The sequence below is a fragment of the Acartia tonsa genome, chromosome 10 (assembly GCF_053477335.1).
Source record: "Acartia tonsa isolate MP-2025a chromosome 10, ASM5347733v1, whole genome shotgun sequence".
Lineage (NCBI taxonomy): Eukaryota > Metazoa > Arthropoda > Copepoda > Calanoida > Acartiidae > Acartia > Acartia tonsa.
The window spans coordinates 5,390,416-5,404,206 of NC_137269.1; the positions used below are offsets into that span (position 1 = coordinate 5,390,416).

Consider the following 13,791-nt stretch of genomic DNA (forward strand, 5'->3'; position numbering starts at 1 on the left):
ATTTAGGTTTAGTTTTTATAAAATCTGAAAATAATCCAGCGGATTTTTTGAGTCGCGTTTTTCAAGTTAGTAAGCCTGAAATTGCTCACATTAAATTACCATATATTGTAAAGGATTCTTTAAATGATTACATGCCTAATCAAACAACAATGACTGTAAAAGATTGGCGTGTATGGGTTGAAAATAACCCACAGTTTATTGAAGTTGACAAAACAAGATTGACAGAAAGACAGTTAGAAAGTATTAACAAAAGAGATAAAAATATTGCAAAAGGAAAGGAAAAGGGGAAAGAAATAAAATCTAACAGTTTTCAAGTCACTTGGAAAATTAATAATTCAAAAGTTATAGAAGACATAATAATAAATGAACTAGATCCCAAAGTTTTTGGATCAGCATTGTCTAACAACCTAGCCGAGCGTAATACTAGGGCAGTATTTAATCCCATAAGAGTTTTAGAAGATATATTAACAACTGATAAAATAATAGAAGAACAGCAAAAACAATATACACAAATATATACCAATTGTGTAACCAGTAAAGATAAAACTTATAAAGATAAGAACACATTTTATTTTCTACAGTTAGGAATTTTATATATTAAATTTATAAATAAAATCCCTAGAATTTATGTACCAGATAGTTTATTGGATAAATATATAGCTATGGTGCATACCATTGTAAACCATGGTGGTCCTAAGAAAATGATTAGCAATTTGATTAATTACTATAATCCAAATTTACAAAAATTATGTTACAAATATGCAAGTATATGTGTAGCATGTATGTTAACAAATCATCCTAATAGATCAAATAAATTAGGAGTTTTTCCTCTTACAGCTGGAGTTTTAGAATGCATACATATGGATTTAATTGAAGGTTTACCAACAGCAAGTGGATTTAATCACATATTAATGGCAAGATGTGTAATATCTGGTTATATGATTCTACTTCCTGTTGTCACAAAGACAGCAAATGAGTTTTTATATCTCTTTGTTAACCATATATGGGTTCACTTCCACCCAAAATGCGTTTTTAGCGATAATGCCGGTTTATTTAGTTCTAATAAAACAATACGGATTTTAGCTCTTTTAGGGTGTCAGTTTATTTATTCATCAAGTTTTTCTGGAATGTCACATGGAGCAGCGGAAAGTTATGTGGGTTTAGTTAAAAGAATAATGAAAAAAGTATTATCTAATCAACCTAATTTTAATTGGACGTTTTTACCATCTATAATAGCTCAATTGCATAATTCCAGTCGTATAACAAAAACCGGTTTTACACCTAATCAATTAGTATTTGGCACAGAGTCGCATTTAAGTAAATGTTTCCTAGATAATCCTTTAGTGCCAAAATTTCACCCTATAATTTCTCGTAGTGTAAAAACATTTGAAGCACAACAATTAAGTTTAACAAAAAATCTAGATTCCGTGAGACATTTCATAACAAAGGAAAGAGATAATAGACTTGACAAAGCCAATAGAAATAAGGTTACTAGATCATTCCAAGTAGGAGATGTAATTTTTGTAAAGGATATGAGTAAAATATTGGGTACTACACAACCTCTTAAAACATATTATCATCCTCAACCTTTTGTTATTGTAAAAGTAAATCCAGTTTCAGCCTGGATATCTAGAATTGTTGATGAATTGACCATAATTAGGCCATTTAATCATTTCAAAAAGTATATACCTTTTTCTGATGAATTTAAGGATTTACCTAAAGAAATAAAAGAAATTGCTCAACAACAACCTATAAATCTAACCACTGAAGAAATTAAGAAATTAATTTCATCAGCACCTTTAAATTTTGAATTATTCAAAAATGATGAAAAATTGGATAAATTGACTATTGATTCAATAAATGAGTTTGACAAACCTAAACCTGAAAATTTAATTTCAGATAGTGAAATAAAGGACCAAATTTTAAATGATGATATTGATGAGACTTCAATGCCTATAACAAGAAGTAAATTACAAGGAATAATAAAACAAAAGCAAAAAGATCATGAAAAGTCTGGAGAAACACCAAAACAAATAACGTTTGACTTACACACAGACGAACAAAAAGTATAGAGTAGGTTCATTACTTTTAAGTCTAATTTAATTAAATTGTTACCCAAAATTTTAATTTTATAATTTTAAGTAATAATAAAGGTTTTAATTAGTGTAGTAAGAAAATAAAATACATTGTATGATATTTAAGATATTTAGTTCTATTAAAGTAAAATAAAATTTAAAATTTTTTGTTGATCACTCTATTTGTGGTATATCTATTAAACACAAACCAGAGATGAACAATGACAAGTGTCAATTTCTTATTTTAAACTTCCTTTAGATTACTTCATGCTTTAAATATAATTATTTTTACTATACGAGCAACAATATAACAGCAAACAACATTTTTGGTTTTAAAAAAAAAATTCTTTTTCATCATGAAGAACATCATATTTTTGGCTATTTTCATAACATTTTCATGTTCAGAAGATGTGATAGATTTTTTCTATCATGAAAAAATAAACCGAGATAAATACCTAGACTCAACTAAATCGGTGGTAAAGATTATTTTTGACTACAACCAAAATATGAAGGATGTAAACACACTCTTCCGAACATCTTTTAATGATTTAAAAACTGAACTAAATACTAATAATGCTGAAATTGAAGCAAAAGGTTCAAATATAGCTATTAGTCTGAATAAATTTCTTGCACTTACAAATAGATATGATCAATTATCAAAAGAAATTGATACAATAATTTCGCATATGACAGCTCTAGACCAACAAATTAACTCAGATTTTGAAGTAAATTATATAATAGATGAAAATAAACAATCTTTTCATTTGGATAATTTTAAGATGCATCAAAAATATTTAAAGGAAGCTTTTCAACCTATACCTTCCATAACTGAAGCAATGAAAAAAGATAATACTTTTATTAGAGGGGTAGATCTTACATTTAATAATCTCTATATTCCTGCAAGAATTTTAATAAGTTTTCTGGAAAATTGGATTGTAACTTTCAAATATTGTTTCCAAGGGGTTGTAACAAATGATCTTAGAAGAAAATTGACTCCTGAAAATAAACACTCTGACTTAGTAAATATCAATTTTATAGGATCAGGTCTGGTTGATAGTAAACCAACATTCTATTTAGAATTAAATATTTTATCAAACAAAATTAAATATAATTCTTTGATTGTGATACCATACGCGGGAATTTCTTTGGATGCTTATTATTACTACAATACAGAAAACCAAAAGATTGCTAAATTTATCACTGAAGATGAAAAACAATTAGGACTAAATGAAGCAATAACTTTTTGTTTGAAACATATAAATGATAAGAAATTTGACCTTATTATTCAATATTGTCCTTTTATTAGCAATACAAAATTATTTCAAATAACAAACGAGGGAATTTTGCTTTTTAAACATGATGATAAAATAGGTAAAGCATTTGTGATAGGGCTTCAAAAGGATTTAGATAGTTCAAATTACCCGGTACATATTATGTTTAATGGGAAATTGGAATTTAATCTACCTCACAAAGGAGATGTGGTAATAGAAAGACAATCTAATTTTAAAGTAATTTCTTCCTCGTTAACATCTGATCAAAGACATCTATTGGAATTAAAAGTTAATGATACCAGAAGTAATCTGGAACAAGCTACAATTATTAAACATATAAGTAACTATTTCAGAAATTCATATTATCAGATATTCATTAATATTTTTGTGTTTAGCTCAATAGCGTTTTTGGGAGTTGGATCTAAGGAATTATATGAAAAAATTAAAGCACATTACAAGCCTCGAAATAGCTCTAAAAAACTTATAATAAACAGATTGGAAACAATACCTTTGAGATCTAGAAGTAGACGTTAAAATTTAAGCATTGTTATAGTTGAACAGTAGTTCTAAGTATCAGTTTTTAAAAGTAAATTTTACAATATTTTTTTGGGGGGGGTTGACAACTTTAGTTAAAACAATGTTTTAACCATTTGTTATTCTCCTTCCAGTAGAATTCTTCTTCCAGTCGATAACCTAAAAAGCAAATTATCTATTCGGAAAAAAAAAACCAGTTGAATCAAAATAGGTAATCAAAAAAAAATCTCATCCTTATGTATTTAAAATATTCAAAGTAAAGTGTATCTCATCCCTATACATGGAAACAACTGTTATTATTAACTAGTTTTAAGCGTTTTCGGATTTTCGATTAAAAGTTTTCTTTCAGAAAATATTGAGTAACTTTAAAACTAATATCATATGTGTTTTCAACATTTTAATAGAATTTTAAAGACCGAGCTCGATTAAAGAGAGACTACAAATAAAAACTTTTCTTTGTTTCAATCATATTTTGGTTTTAATATATAAGGCGGAAAAAGTATTTAAGCAGTTATGTCTACAACAAACTTTTGTCGGTGAAACATAAAACTTTAAGTGATTAAAGAATGAAGAGAATTTTTGGTAGGCTTTATTTTATAATATCAATTAAATTTTCAATAAATTTTATAAGATAGAGTATATAGCTTACATTAGATAGAATCTTATGTTTTAGGAAGGAGTCTAGAACTAGATATATGTAATACAAAATTGTAGAACTATTGCCTTAAGTTTTGTCATAATTTTTGCATAATGAAATTTTTTTTGAAATATTATTAAAATTCCTTTAATTTTTTTTCTCCTAATTAAAAGATCTTAGATTTACGTTTAAAATTGTAGATTCCTAGGTAAAATTACAAAAATTTTTTTAATGTAATATTCTCTATGATCTTAGACAAATTAAAGAGCAATATAGGAAAGTTTATTTCATTTAAAGTTAACAAAGCCAGTTTTTCTTCCCAAATATAATAACTGTTGAGTTTTAGTTGAAAACATAAAAAGAATTTTTTCTAAGTAATTATTAAAGTAAGATTTTAAATAAATAGATATATATAGAGGACCTTTAAGCATCTTAATTAAACTCTTATATGTTGAGGCAATGAAAGTATAAATTCTAGTGTTTCTTTAAGCAGTACAATTTTGGAACCCAAGTATATTCCCTCTAAAAATGGCAAAAAGAATACCTAACAAAAAGAATGACATTTATCTATAGGTTAAATACACCAGGATGTAAAGACCTTTAGTTAAATAAAATTGTTCACATATCTCGAAAATGAAAATCAACTATATAATAATCATTAAATTGATTAGCCGTAGTAGAATATCTATACCTACTTAAGATTGAATACACCTAGGTTGTAAAGATCTTAACAAATGCTACAAGGAAGAGAGAGGACAATACTTTAAAAACTAAATTCTAGTGTAAGAGAAATATTAGTTTGAACTTAAATGCCTTCCCAAAAGAAAGTTTAATTAAGTTTATTGAAATAAGACTTTATATATTGAGTTTGTTAGATTAAGATTAGGTTAAGATATATTAGGATATAAAAAGGTAATTAAAATAGAATTGAAGTACAGAAAAAAGATTTTGAATAATTATAGCGGGAAAATTTTATCAAGAAGCAAGATTTTATAAACATATTTATCCAATTAGCAGGTTTAACTTAATTCTTTAATTATCTAGACTAAGACTTTTCCTATAAACAAGATGTATATTAAAAGATTATTACATAAGTAACATTTTTTGTAAAAAAAAACTTGAAGTTATATCGAAAGCTTGAACCGAAATATTTAGTTATAAGTTTGCGTTAAAAAAAATAATAAGTTTTTACCACTGAGGAGGTCAAATATTTGTAAAGAAGAATCACGTTTTAAAAAACAACACTGTACTTAAGTTAAGTTTGAATATAATTTACAATTTTTGAAAGATTTAGTTTAAGTAAAAAAAAAGTTATGTACAATTTTAAAGTATAAATTTGAGAAAAAATATATAAGGTAGCTTATCAAAATTGAATTTTCTGAGGTAGTTAATAAAAAAAATATAGTTATTATTTAGGCCAAAAACTTTAAAACAAAATATTATTCATAAATTACATAGTAATTGAATTAGTTTATAATTTTATCACTGTTTTTATAAGAATTTGATGGAGGAATCTTGAAATTTAGAAATCTTTATTATACATGCCAAATTATATAAGAAAATAGAATAATAAGTATTTAAGCTTTGAGATCTTAGTTTGCTTACTATCACGAAAAGACACGAGGTAGTTTATTATGTTTGAATTATTGAGGTAGTTAAAAAAAATATTATTTATCACTTAAGCCAGAAACTTTAAACCGAAACGTTTAGTTACAATTTATGAAGAATTTCGTTTGATTTAAAAAACTTTTTTTACTAATTTTATGAGATTTTTGGTGATGAAATTTAGAGTAGTTACAATTTATGAAGAATTTCTTTTGATTTAAGAATTTTTTTTCACTAATTTTATGAGATTTTTGGTGGTGAAATTTAGAGAATTTTGAATTTGTATATTTTTATCACAATTTTTATCACAGATTAAGTCCAAAAGTTGAAAGACCAAATAAAAAAAAGTCCGAAAGCAGAGTTTTTTTTATCAGTTATGAATATTGAAATTTAAAGAATTTTGAATTTGTATATCACAATTTTTATCACAGATTGAGTCCGAAAGTTGAAAGTCCGAAAAGATTGAGTCCGAAAGTTGAAAGTCCGAAAAGGTGGGTCCAAAAGCAGAGTTTTTTACCAGTTGTGTATATTGGGGTTTGGAACCATCTGAAACAAAATTAAAATTGATTAGCATTCATTTATTGTAATAAGGAAATAATTTCTCAGTAAAAAAAAAACTTTAAGATGTGCAAACTAAAGAACTATAAACTTATAGTTAGAAATAACTCCTCTAATTTAAGGGGCAGGGATGAAATTATAGTTAGGACTTCCAATATAGATTTACGACTCATGGAAGAAATTTTATTATGGCTTATTCAACAAACCCGATTAAGATTAATGCAGAAAATTAGTAACTTAAAGAATAAGGAAAAAAGTAAACATTGCATTAGAAAGAATAAGCAAGCTGATGATTTAAATAAGTCATCAACATTTTTTGAATACATTGAAGTTAATATGCGTTTAGCTAAGCAAGTACAGAGGGCAATGCTTCTTAGCGTAGTTAAAACTTTAATGAAAAACTTTAAAAACTTAAAAACAATACTAGCTTTACCAAATAATTTGTTAGAAAATAATAGGTGAAAAGTTTAATTTTAAAATACTGTAAAACTTTTATAAAATTTGTAATTACACATATAGTAAGCTAGGTACTGTAGTTAAGATTTGTTTTATAAGGAAAACTTTTCTTACTCTATTCACGGGCAGCAAGAAAGGGTTTCTTGACTGTCCCAGTTCCGCAGATAGACGAGCCTATAAATAAAAATTTTTATTAGGTAGGAATTTATGTTTTAATATCTGAAAGTATATATGATCAGAAAAAAAAGTCAGTATATATTATAGAAAGGGTACTTAAGATTTGAGGAGTTTAAAGTAAATTAGAAGGAAGTAAATTAAATCATTTGAATTAAAGAAATTTAATTACCAAAAACCTAGTATAAAATTTTAGTATATTAAAGTTACAGAAGCGAAGTAAAACTTAATGAATTAGGTAGCTAATAATTAGTTTAATACACCTATAAATAATTAGCAGGGATTCTATGCAATCAAATAAAAAAAATAGCCTACTGTATATCAAAGTTTATTTAAGTTTAGAATGACTTTTATAAAAGTAAAAATAATAATTTCTTTCAGAAGATATAAAAGCCTTATTTGATATACCTCTAGATTTATCTCAGGGGGTTGGGGCATCATTTCAATCGCCTGATTTGTCCGAGGGGGTTGTTGGTGATGGTGACGCAACTCTAGTTCTTGGCTCTCATCTCGTTCGGGATCTAAAATATAAAAAGACTTTTAACTAAACTATATTAAATGATTATTAAAGAATATTTACATCCCTGTAACATCACTTATAGCGAATATTGGGTTTTAAACAGCTGTCAATACCATAAACTAAATAAAAATCTAATTATAATCTATACTACTATACTCATATTTTTATAATTGTCATTAACATATTAGAAAGGAGATAAAAAAAACTTTACCTGGTTGGGAAATATTTTGTCTTCTCTTCTTAAAACATAACCTCAATACCGCCGCCGTTCAAAAAAAAATGACAGCTGTAATTACTTCGGATGCTAGTATCAAAAAGCCTACCCGGGCTACAAAGCTATCTGTAGGCCTGGACTTTTATAGTCCTGGACTCATAAAGATTTTACCAAGAAATTGCGTCAAGATAGATTTGCGTTTCCAAATTAAAGCACCCGAAAGTCATTTTACTATGCTTAGGGAGAGATCAAGTTTAAGTTTAAAAAATATAATATGCACTGGTGGGATCATAGATCCTGATTATTTGGGTAATGTTTATTTCATACTTCATAACTTATCAGGGAAAACATATGTCATCCAAAAGGGTGAAAAAATAGGTCAAATGATATTTCTAAAAAGCTGTTATCCAAAAATATTAACCATACGCAGTTTTGGGGCTGAGAATGCAAATAAGCAAATGTCAGAATTAAAATATTTAAGAGAGGAAAGAGGAGAAAGGGGATTTGGTTCTAGTAATGAAATAGAGGGGGAGAATAAAATAATAAACTTACCCGAGAGCCAAAAGTCCAAGGGCAACAGCACCAAGAAATAACTTATCGGTCGTAGCCTCATCGCGTTCTTCTTGCAGAAGGGAATTGAGAATTGTTTTAATCTTATTTAAGATAATCTGGGAACTTCCATCCGGGATACTCATTGTTGTAAAAAAAAATCTGAAATTAAAATTTTTTTATAGTAATAGGTAAGTAAATCTAAACTCAATAATTATAGGTATTAATTTATCTATTGACATTATTAGTAAAGATATATAGGTAAGCATAATCCATACTGATGTTTGTGTTTATTAGTTTAAGCATTGATAATATTAGTAGAGAGATAATAGTGTTTAAAGAACATTTTTTTTGGGATAATATACAACTGTATAATAGGGGGATTCGCCTTGTTAAAACATAGGTTGGCAATTTTTTATAGTTCTTACAGGGCTTAATTGTTTTGTTGACACTACTGTAAAAAAAAACTTATTAGCAGTTGGTACTTTTCAGTTACACAAGAGATGAAAATTCTAAACTGTAATAGAAAGTATGAATTTAGTTTATCTCAAGAACAATAGGAAACACTAAGTAAACTTTAGATTGAAAAAGATTTTTGCAGATTATTCACAACGGAGTCAGGAGGGATAGTAGACAAATTGGGACCAAAATTAGTAGTATTAAAATATTTGGTAGGATCAAGGTTTTTCTGGGTAGCACGATGAACTCTTGAGCTAGCCGTTTGACTCTGCTGGGAACGCCGTTTAATCTTTTTAGTACACTTTTGACCTACGAATAAAAAATCAATTAACAACAAAAATAATAAGTTTTCTTTTAAATTTAACCGTTCTAGTAAATACGCAATAGAAATTAAGAATGCCGCTGATAATTATGAAGTTTGAAAAATGAAAATCGCGAAACCTATACACGAAGACGACATTATGAATAAGGAAATTTAATTAAAGTAAAAGAGAATATAACAAAAGCAAAATAAACCAAATTAAAGTCTAAAAATAATATCTATTGGTTTAATTTTATTTTTTCCATCTTATTCTTATAATTTTTTGGACACACGCGATCAGTATTGGCCATTTTAAAAATTGAAATTTGATCTTTTTGATAATAGTATCATAAATATATATAATCTATATAGACTAACAGACTATAAAATCGTTCGCACCCAATAAAAAAGTCTGCAAATTAATTTCATAAAATAGCATAAAATAAAATCTTACCCAATGCAAGCAAAGCGAGTAATATTAGGATAAGAAATAGGGCCACTAGAATTGTACCACCAATAACCAAAATGGAGAAATAACCTGGGCTATAAAAAAAATACATTTTATTAAAAATGATAGGTAAACAATTTTTTTTTCTTTTAAAATTTACCTGCTGATTATTTCATAAATTGACTGATAGGAATTCTTGGCAGCCAAACCATAATCACGGTGGATAGATTTGTTATAGGCAGGACTCGGTTTTGGGGTAAAACTGGGAATATTTGGTAAACTATAAGTTTTTGTAGAAAAGTTTCCAACCTGGGTTTGAGAACCAGATTTAAGTTTTCGCTTATTTGTAACTTTACCACTGAGTTTAGGAGAAGGTATTTTAGTGGTAGGAACTTTTGGTAGATAAGTGGTTAGAGGATCCAATTTCACTTCTTTAAAAGGAGTTGAAACCACTTCTTGGGTCCTAAAATTTTTTCGAATTTCAGGCTCAGAAAGTTCCTCAGAATCTGCCTCCAAGACCCGGAGAGAGGAGGAGGTGGAGGTAGACATAGAGATAATTGAGAGACCGGAACCTGAAGTTATCATCGTGGTGGACGGAGATGAGACCACTCTTGATGATGGAGGCGAAGTTGTGGGCGTTGGCAACGGAGAAGACAGCGTTGCTACATCAGATTCTAAAGTGGTTGCTGAGGATAAGGGTGACCCTACTGAAAGCAAAGAAGCTGATGAGGTTGGTGAGAATACAGAGGATGGAGCAGCTGTTGAAGCCTCAGATGTAACTGAAGGTAACTTTGAGTTATCAGTAGATAGATGTGTAGCAAGCTGGGTTAGAGTTTCTTGCAATAGAGCTGGTTTTTCTAAAGTAGATTCCAAGAAAGGAATGTCAGGGGAAGATGGAAAAGTAGTAAAGTAGTCAGAGGAAAAATCAACATAGGAGGAATCACTAATATTCAACGCATCTTTAACAGATAGATTGGGTTGTGTAGTGTAAAGCATCACTTTCTCATCATGCACATCATTTTCATAACTGAAGTCAATAAGCCAATTTCTTAAAAGTGGCATCATGGAGAAAACACCCAAATAAAAAACACTTTACTATAATGAAGTTGTTTTAAGACTAAAGGAACATATTATCTAACAACAGGGTGACCAAAAAATATTTTATTTAGACATGGAGGTCTGTACACCTGCAACAACAAACGGCCATCATGTTGTCAACAAGGAGAATGGTCAGGGAGAGTCAGAGAACAAGGAGGTTAGTGAAAATTCGTATGAGGTAGCTGAAGATTTCGACGACTTCGAAATTTTAGAGGGGTTTGATAGTCCAAGATTGATTAGAAAAAGCTTCCCTGTCCTCATCGGCGATCACTGTAATACGTCTTTTTCCATCCCAGCAGAGAAAAATCTTCTTGAAAGAAAGATTCAGAATAGGCGGGCTCTTTACTCACCTTTTTACTTCTCACTCCCCTTTTCTGAGAAGTCAACACTGTCAGAAATCACAAACACGTCATTGATTTTTAAACCAAGTTATGCTCTATCACCCTATTTAGCTTGTACACAAAAATTTAATTATAAGTTGACAGACATAGATAGTGAAACATTGTTCAAACACAATCTCTACTACGATAAAATTGCTGTACTCACAGGGGCTGTTGAAAAAAGAGCAGCTATACTTCCTTGCATGCTCAGAATTGATGAGAATAATGTTGAACTCAATCTTCTCAGTAGGTTTAGGGAAACTTGGGGAATCCATAGAGTTCAACAGGCAAGCATAAGTAGCGGGGGGTTTAGGCCAGCATTACAAAGCATGACTAAGAAGTATATCCATCTCTTTGCTCAACCACCCCCACCCCATTATTGTTTCTTTAATGCCAGTACTAAAGATAGTGAAAGTAATCAATTAGTAATTAGACAGCACTATAGAAGCAGTTATTACCAGAAGTTGTATGAGACTAAGACAAACCTGATCCAAGTGTATGGTTGTCCTACAACAATACCCAGCTCCCAATATATTTGCCTTGGAGCACAGGATCAGGAAATTCTTGACTCATGTACCTTCGTGGATAAGGTCTATGGGATTGTACCAGTGGACAATCCTAGAGACCTGAATGTGCTTCTTAGTCAAGGGGAAGAGCTATATCTCGTGGACTCTGGGTACATGAGTGCCCAGTGTCTCAAATTGTATGGGTATTTCCCTGAGGACATTTTTTGGATGCCCCATACAAGGGACGAGATTCGCTCAAAGATTAGAGCTAAATTCTCAGGGGAGGGAAAAATGAACGTTGATAGGTTTCTGGATTTATCTCTGGTCAATATCAGAAATTTGTTCAGTGACTCAGGATTCAACTTACTTTTTGTCTCTCTTCCAAGTGGAAGTATCCTGAGACTGACTCCTGCTCTAATTTTTACCCTTGTTTTGAAACATAGACAAAATGATTTCACCCTCGTCAATTGAAAATTTTTTTTTGTTTTTTATGCAGAGAGGGAAGGATGATTTACTTTTTATTAAAAAATACACAAAAAAAATCAATTTGACTAATGTCCAGTAAACTAAATAAAAAAGTTCTAAAAATAAAAAAAAACATAAAAAGAATTGTAGTTTTAAAATACATAAAAAAAACCAAGTATTAGTATATTTTGAGTTTCCCACAGAAAGTGCAGTTTTTGCTACAATTTTACAAGAGCAAAAACTAGGATTGCACAACAATTCAAAGTTATATAATTGTGTTTTATATCTAGAATATTCTAGACTTTTTGTAGGAAACAAGAGTATAGTTATTTACTGTGATTCAATAATTTCATCATTATTTTGTATTATGTAATTGTATATAGATACTAGAATGTTCTTAGAAACACTTTAATTATACAAGCAAAAACCAATGAATAAGTTTTTGTCATACATAAAAAGCTAATATTGCATCATGTGTAAGTTTCTAGAATCTTCTTTATTACTAGCGGCTTCGCCCCTAGCCTCTAGGGGCTTTGCCCCAAGAGGTGATTAAAAAAATTAAGGCGAAATCTGTTAAAGGACCAAGGAAATCTTCTACAAAACCTAAAGAACCTAGGAAATCTTCTACAAAACCTAAAGAACCTAGGAAATCTTCTGCAAAACCTAAAGAACCTAAGAAATCTTCTACAAAACCTAAAGAACCTAGGAAATCTTCAGCAAAAAAAAAAAATAAAAAAAAATGGGGGGGGGATTTTTTGTTTTGGGGGGGGTTGGGGGTGTCCCACCCCCCAAGAAAATAGCTTAAAACCACCACAGGACCAATAGAAATATACCCTGAAGAGTAGAATCCAATCGGTTCAGTGGTTACCGAGATCTTAAGGGACAGACAGACAGACAGACGGACAGACGGACAGACGGACAGACGGACAGACATCAAGCTACTTTGTATTATAGATATGACAAAAACTGATGTAGAAGTTTTATTATGACATAAACAGCTAATATTGCATCATGTGTAAGTTTCCAGAATCTTCTTTATTATATGACAAAAACTGATGTAGAAGTTTTTGTTATACTTTTTATTGCACAAAAAGCTAGGATTGCATCAGATTATGCCATTAACTAAATTCTAGAACATTCTAAGATCTCAGTATAAATAGAGCAGCAAAGTATTTGGTTCTCAATGAGCCTTGCACACTCATTCACTCGTAATCTTTTATTTAACCTCTGTATCTCTTAATGTTTAACCTATCTAATGTGTTTATCTGTATACTATCTCTTTTCTTAACCATTCTGTTAGTTTTTATAAGGATGGTGTTTATTTTTATGTGTATCAATTTTTCATTTATCTTAATTTCTGTTTTACTCTTATTGAGATTTATAGAAATTTTACAAGTTCCCTGTTGGGACTTGTAAAAATCAAATGAAGCTCAAAACATAGAGAAATAGTCTAAGTTCTGAAAAATCATATACTTATGCTGCTTAAAAAATCTATCTTTAGCAAAGTTATCTAAGTTTAACTATTATATCTTTGGACTTGT

The 13,791-nt window shown here is 29.4% G+C and overlaps 2 protein-coding genes across 2 annotated transcripts in view; both read left to right on the forward strand.

The window, feature by feature from the left end:
- LOC145329247 (mitochondrial glycine transporter A-like) overlaps positions 1-13,791 on the forward strand; it is a 402,442-nt gene that overhangs the window by 164,176 nt on the left and 224,475 nt on the right. The window lies entirely within an intron of this gene.
- LOC145329243 (uncharacterized) lies at positions 10,454-12,256 on the forward strand. The gene is made up of 2 exons (XM_080173292.1): positions 10,454-10,586; positions 10,971-12,256. Exon 2 carries the CDS (start codon positions 10,973-10,975, stop codon positions 12,254-12,256), a length of 1,284 nt encoding a protein of 427 aa, XP_080029418.1. The 5' UTR covers positions 10,454-10,586; positions 10,971-10,972.

Coding starts and splice junctions, on each gene's coding strand:
- LOC145329243 (XM_080173292.1), top strand. CDS start 10,973: ATGGAGGTCTGTACACCTGCAACAACAAACGGCCATCATGTTGTCAAC.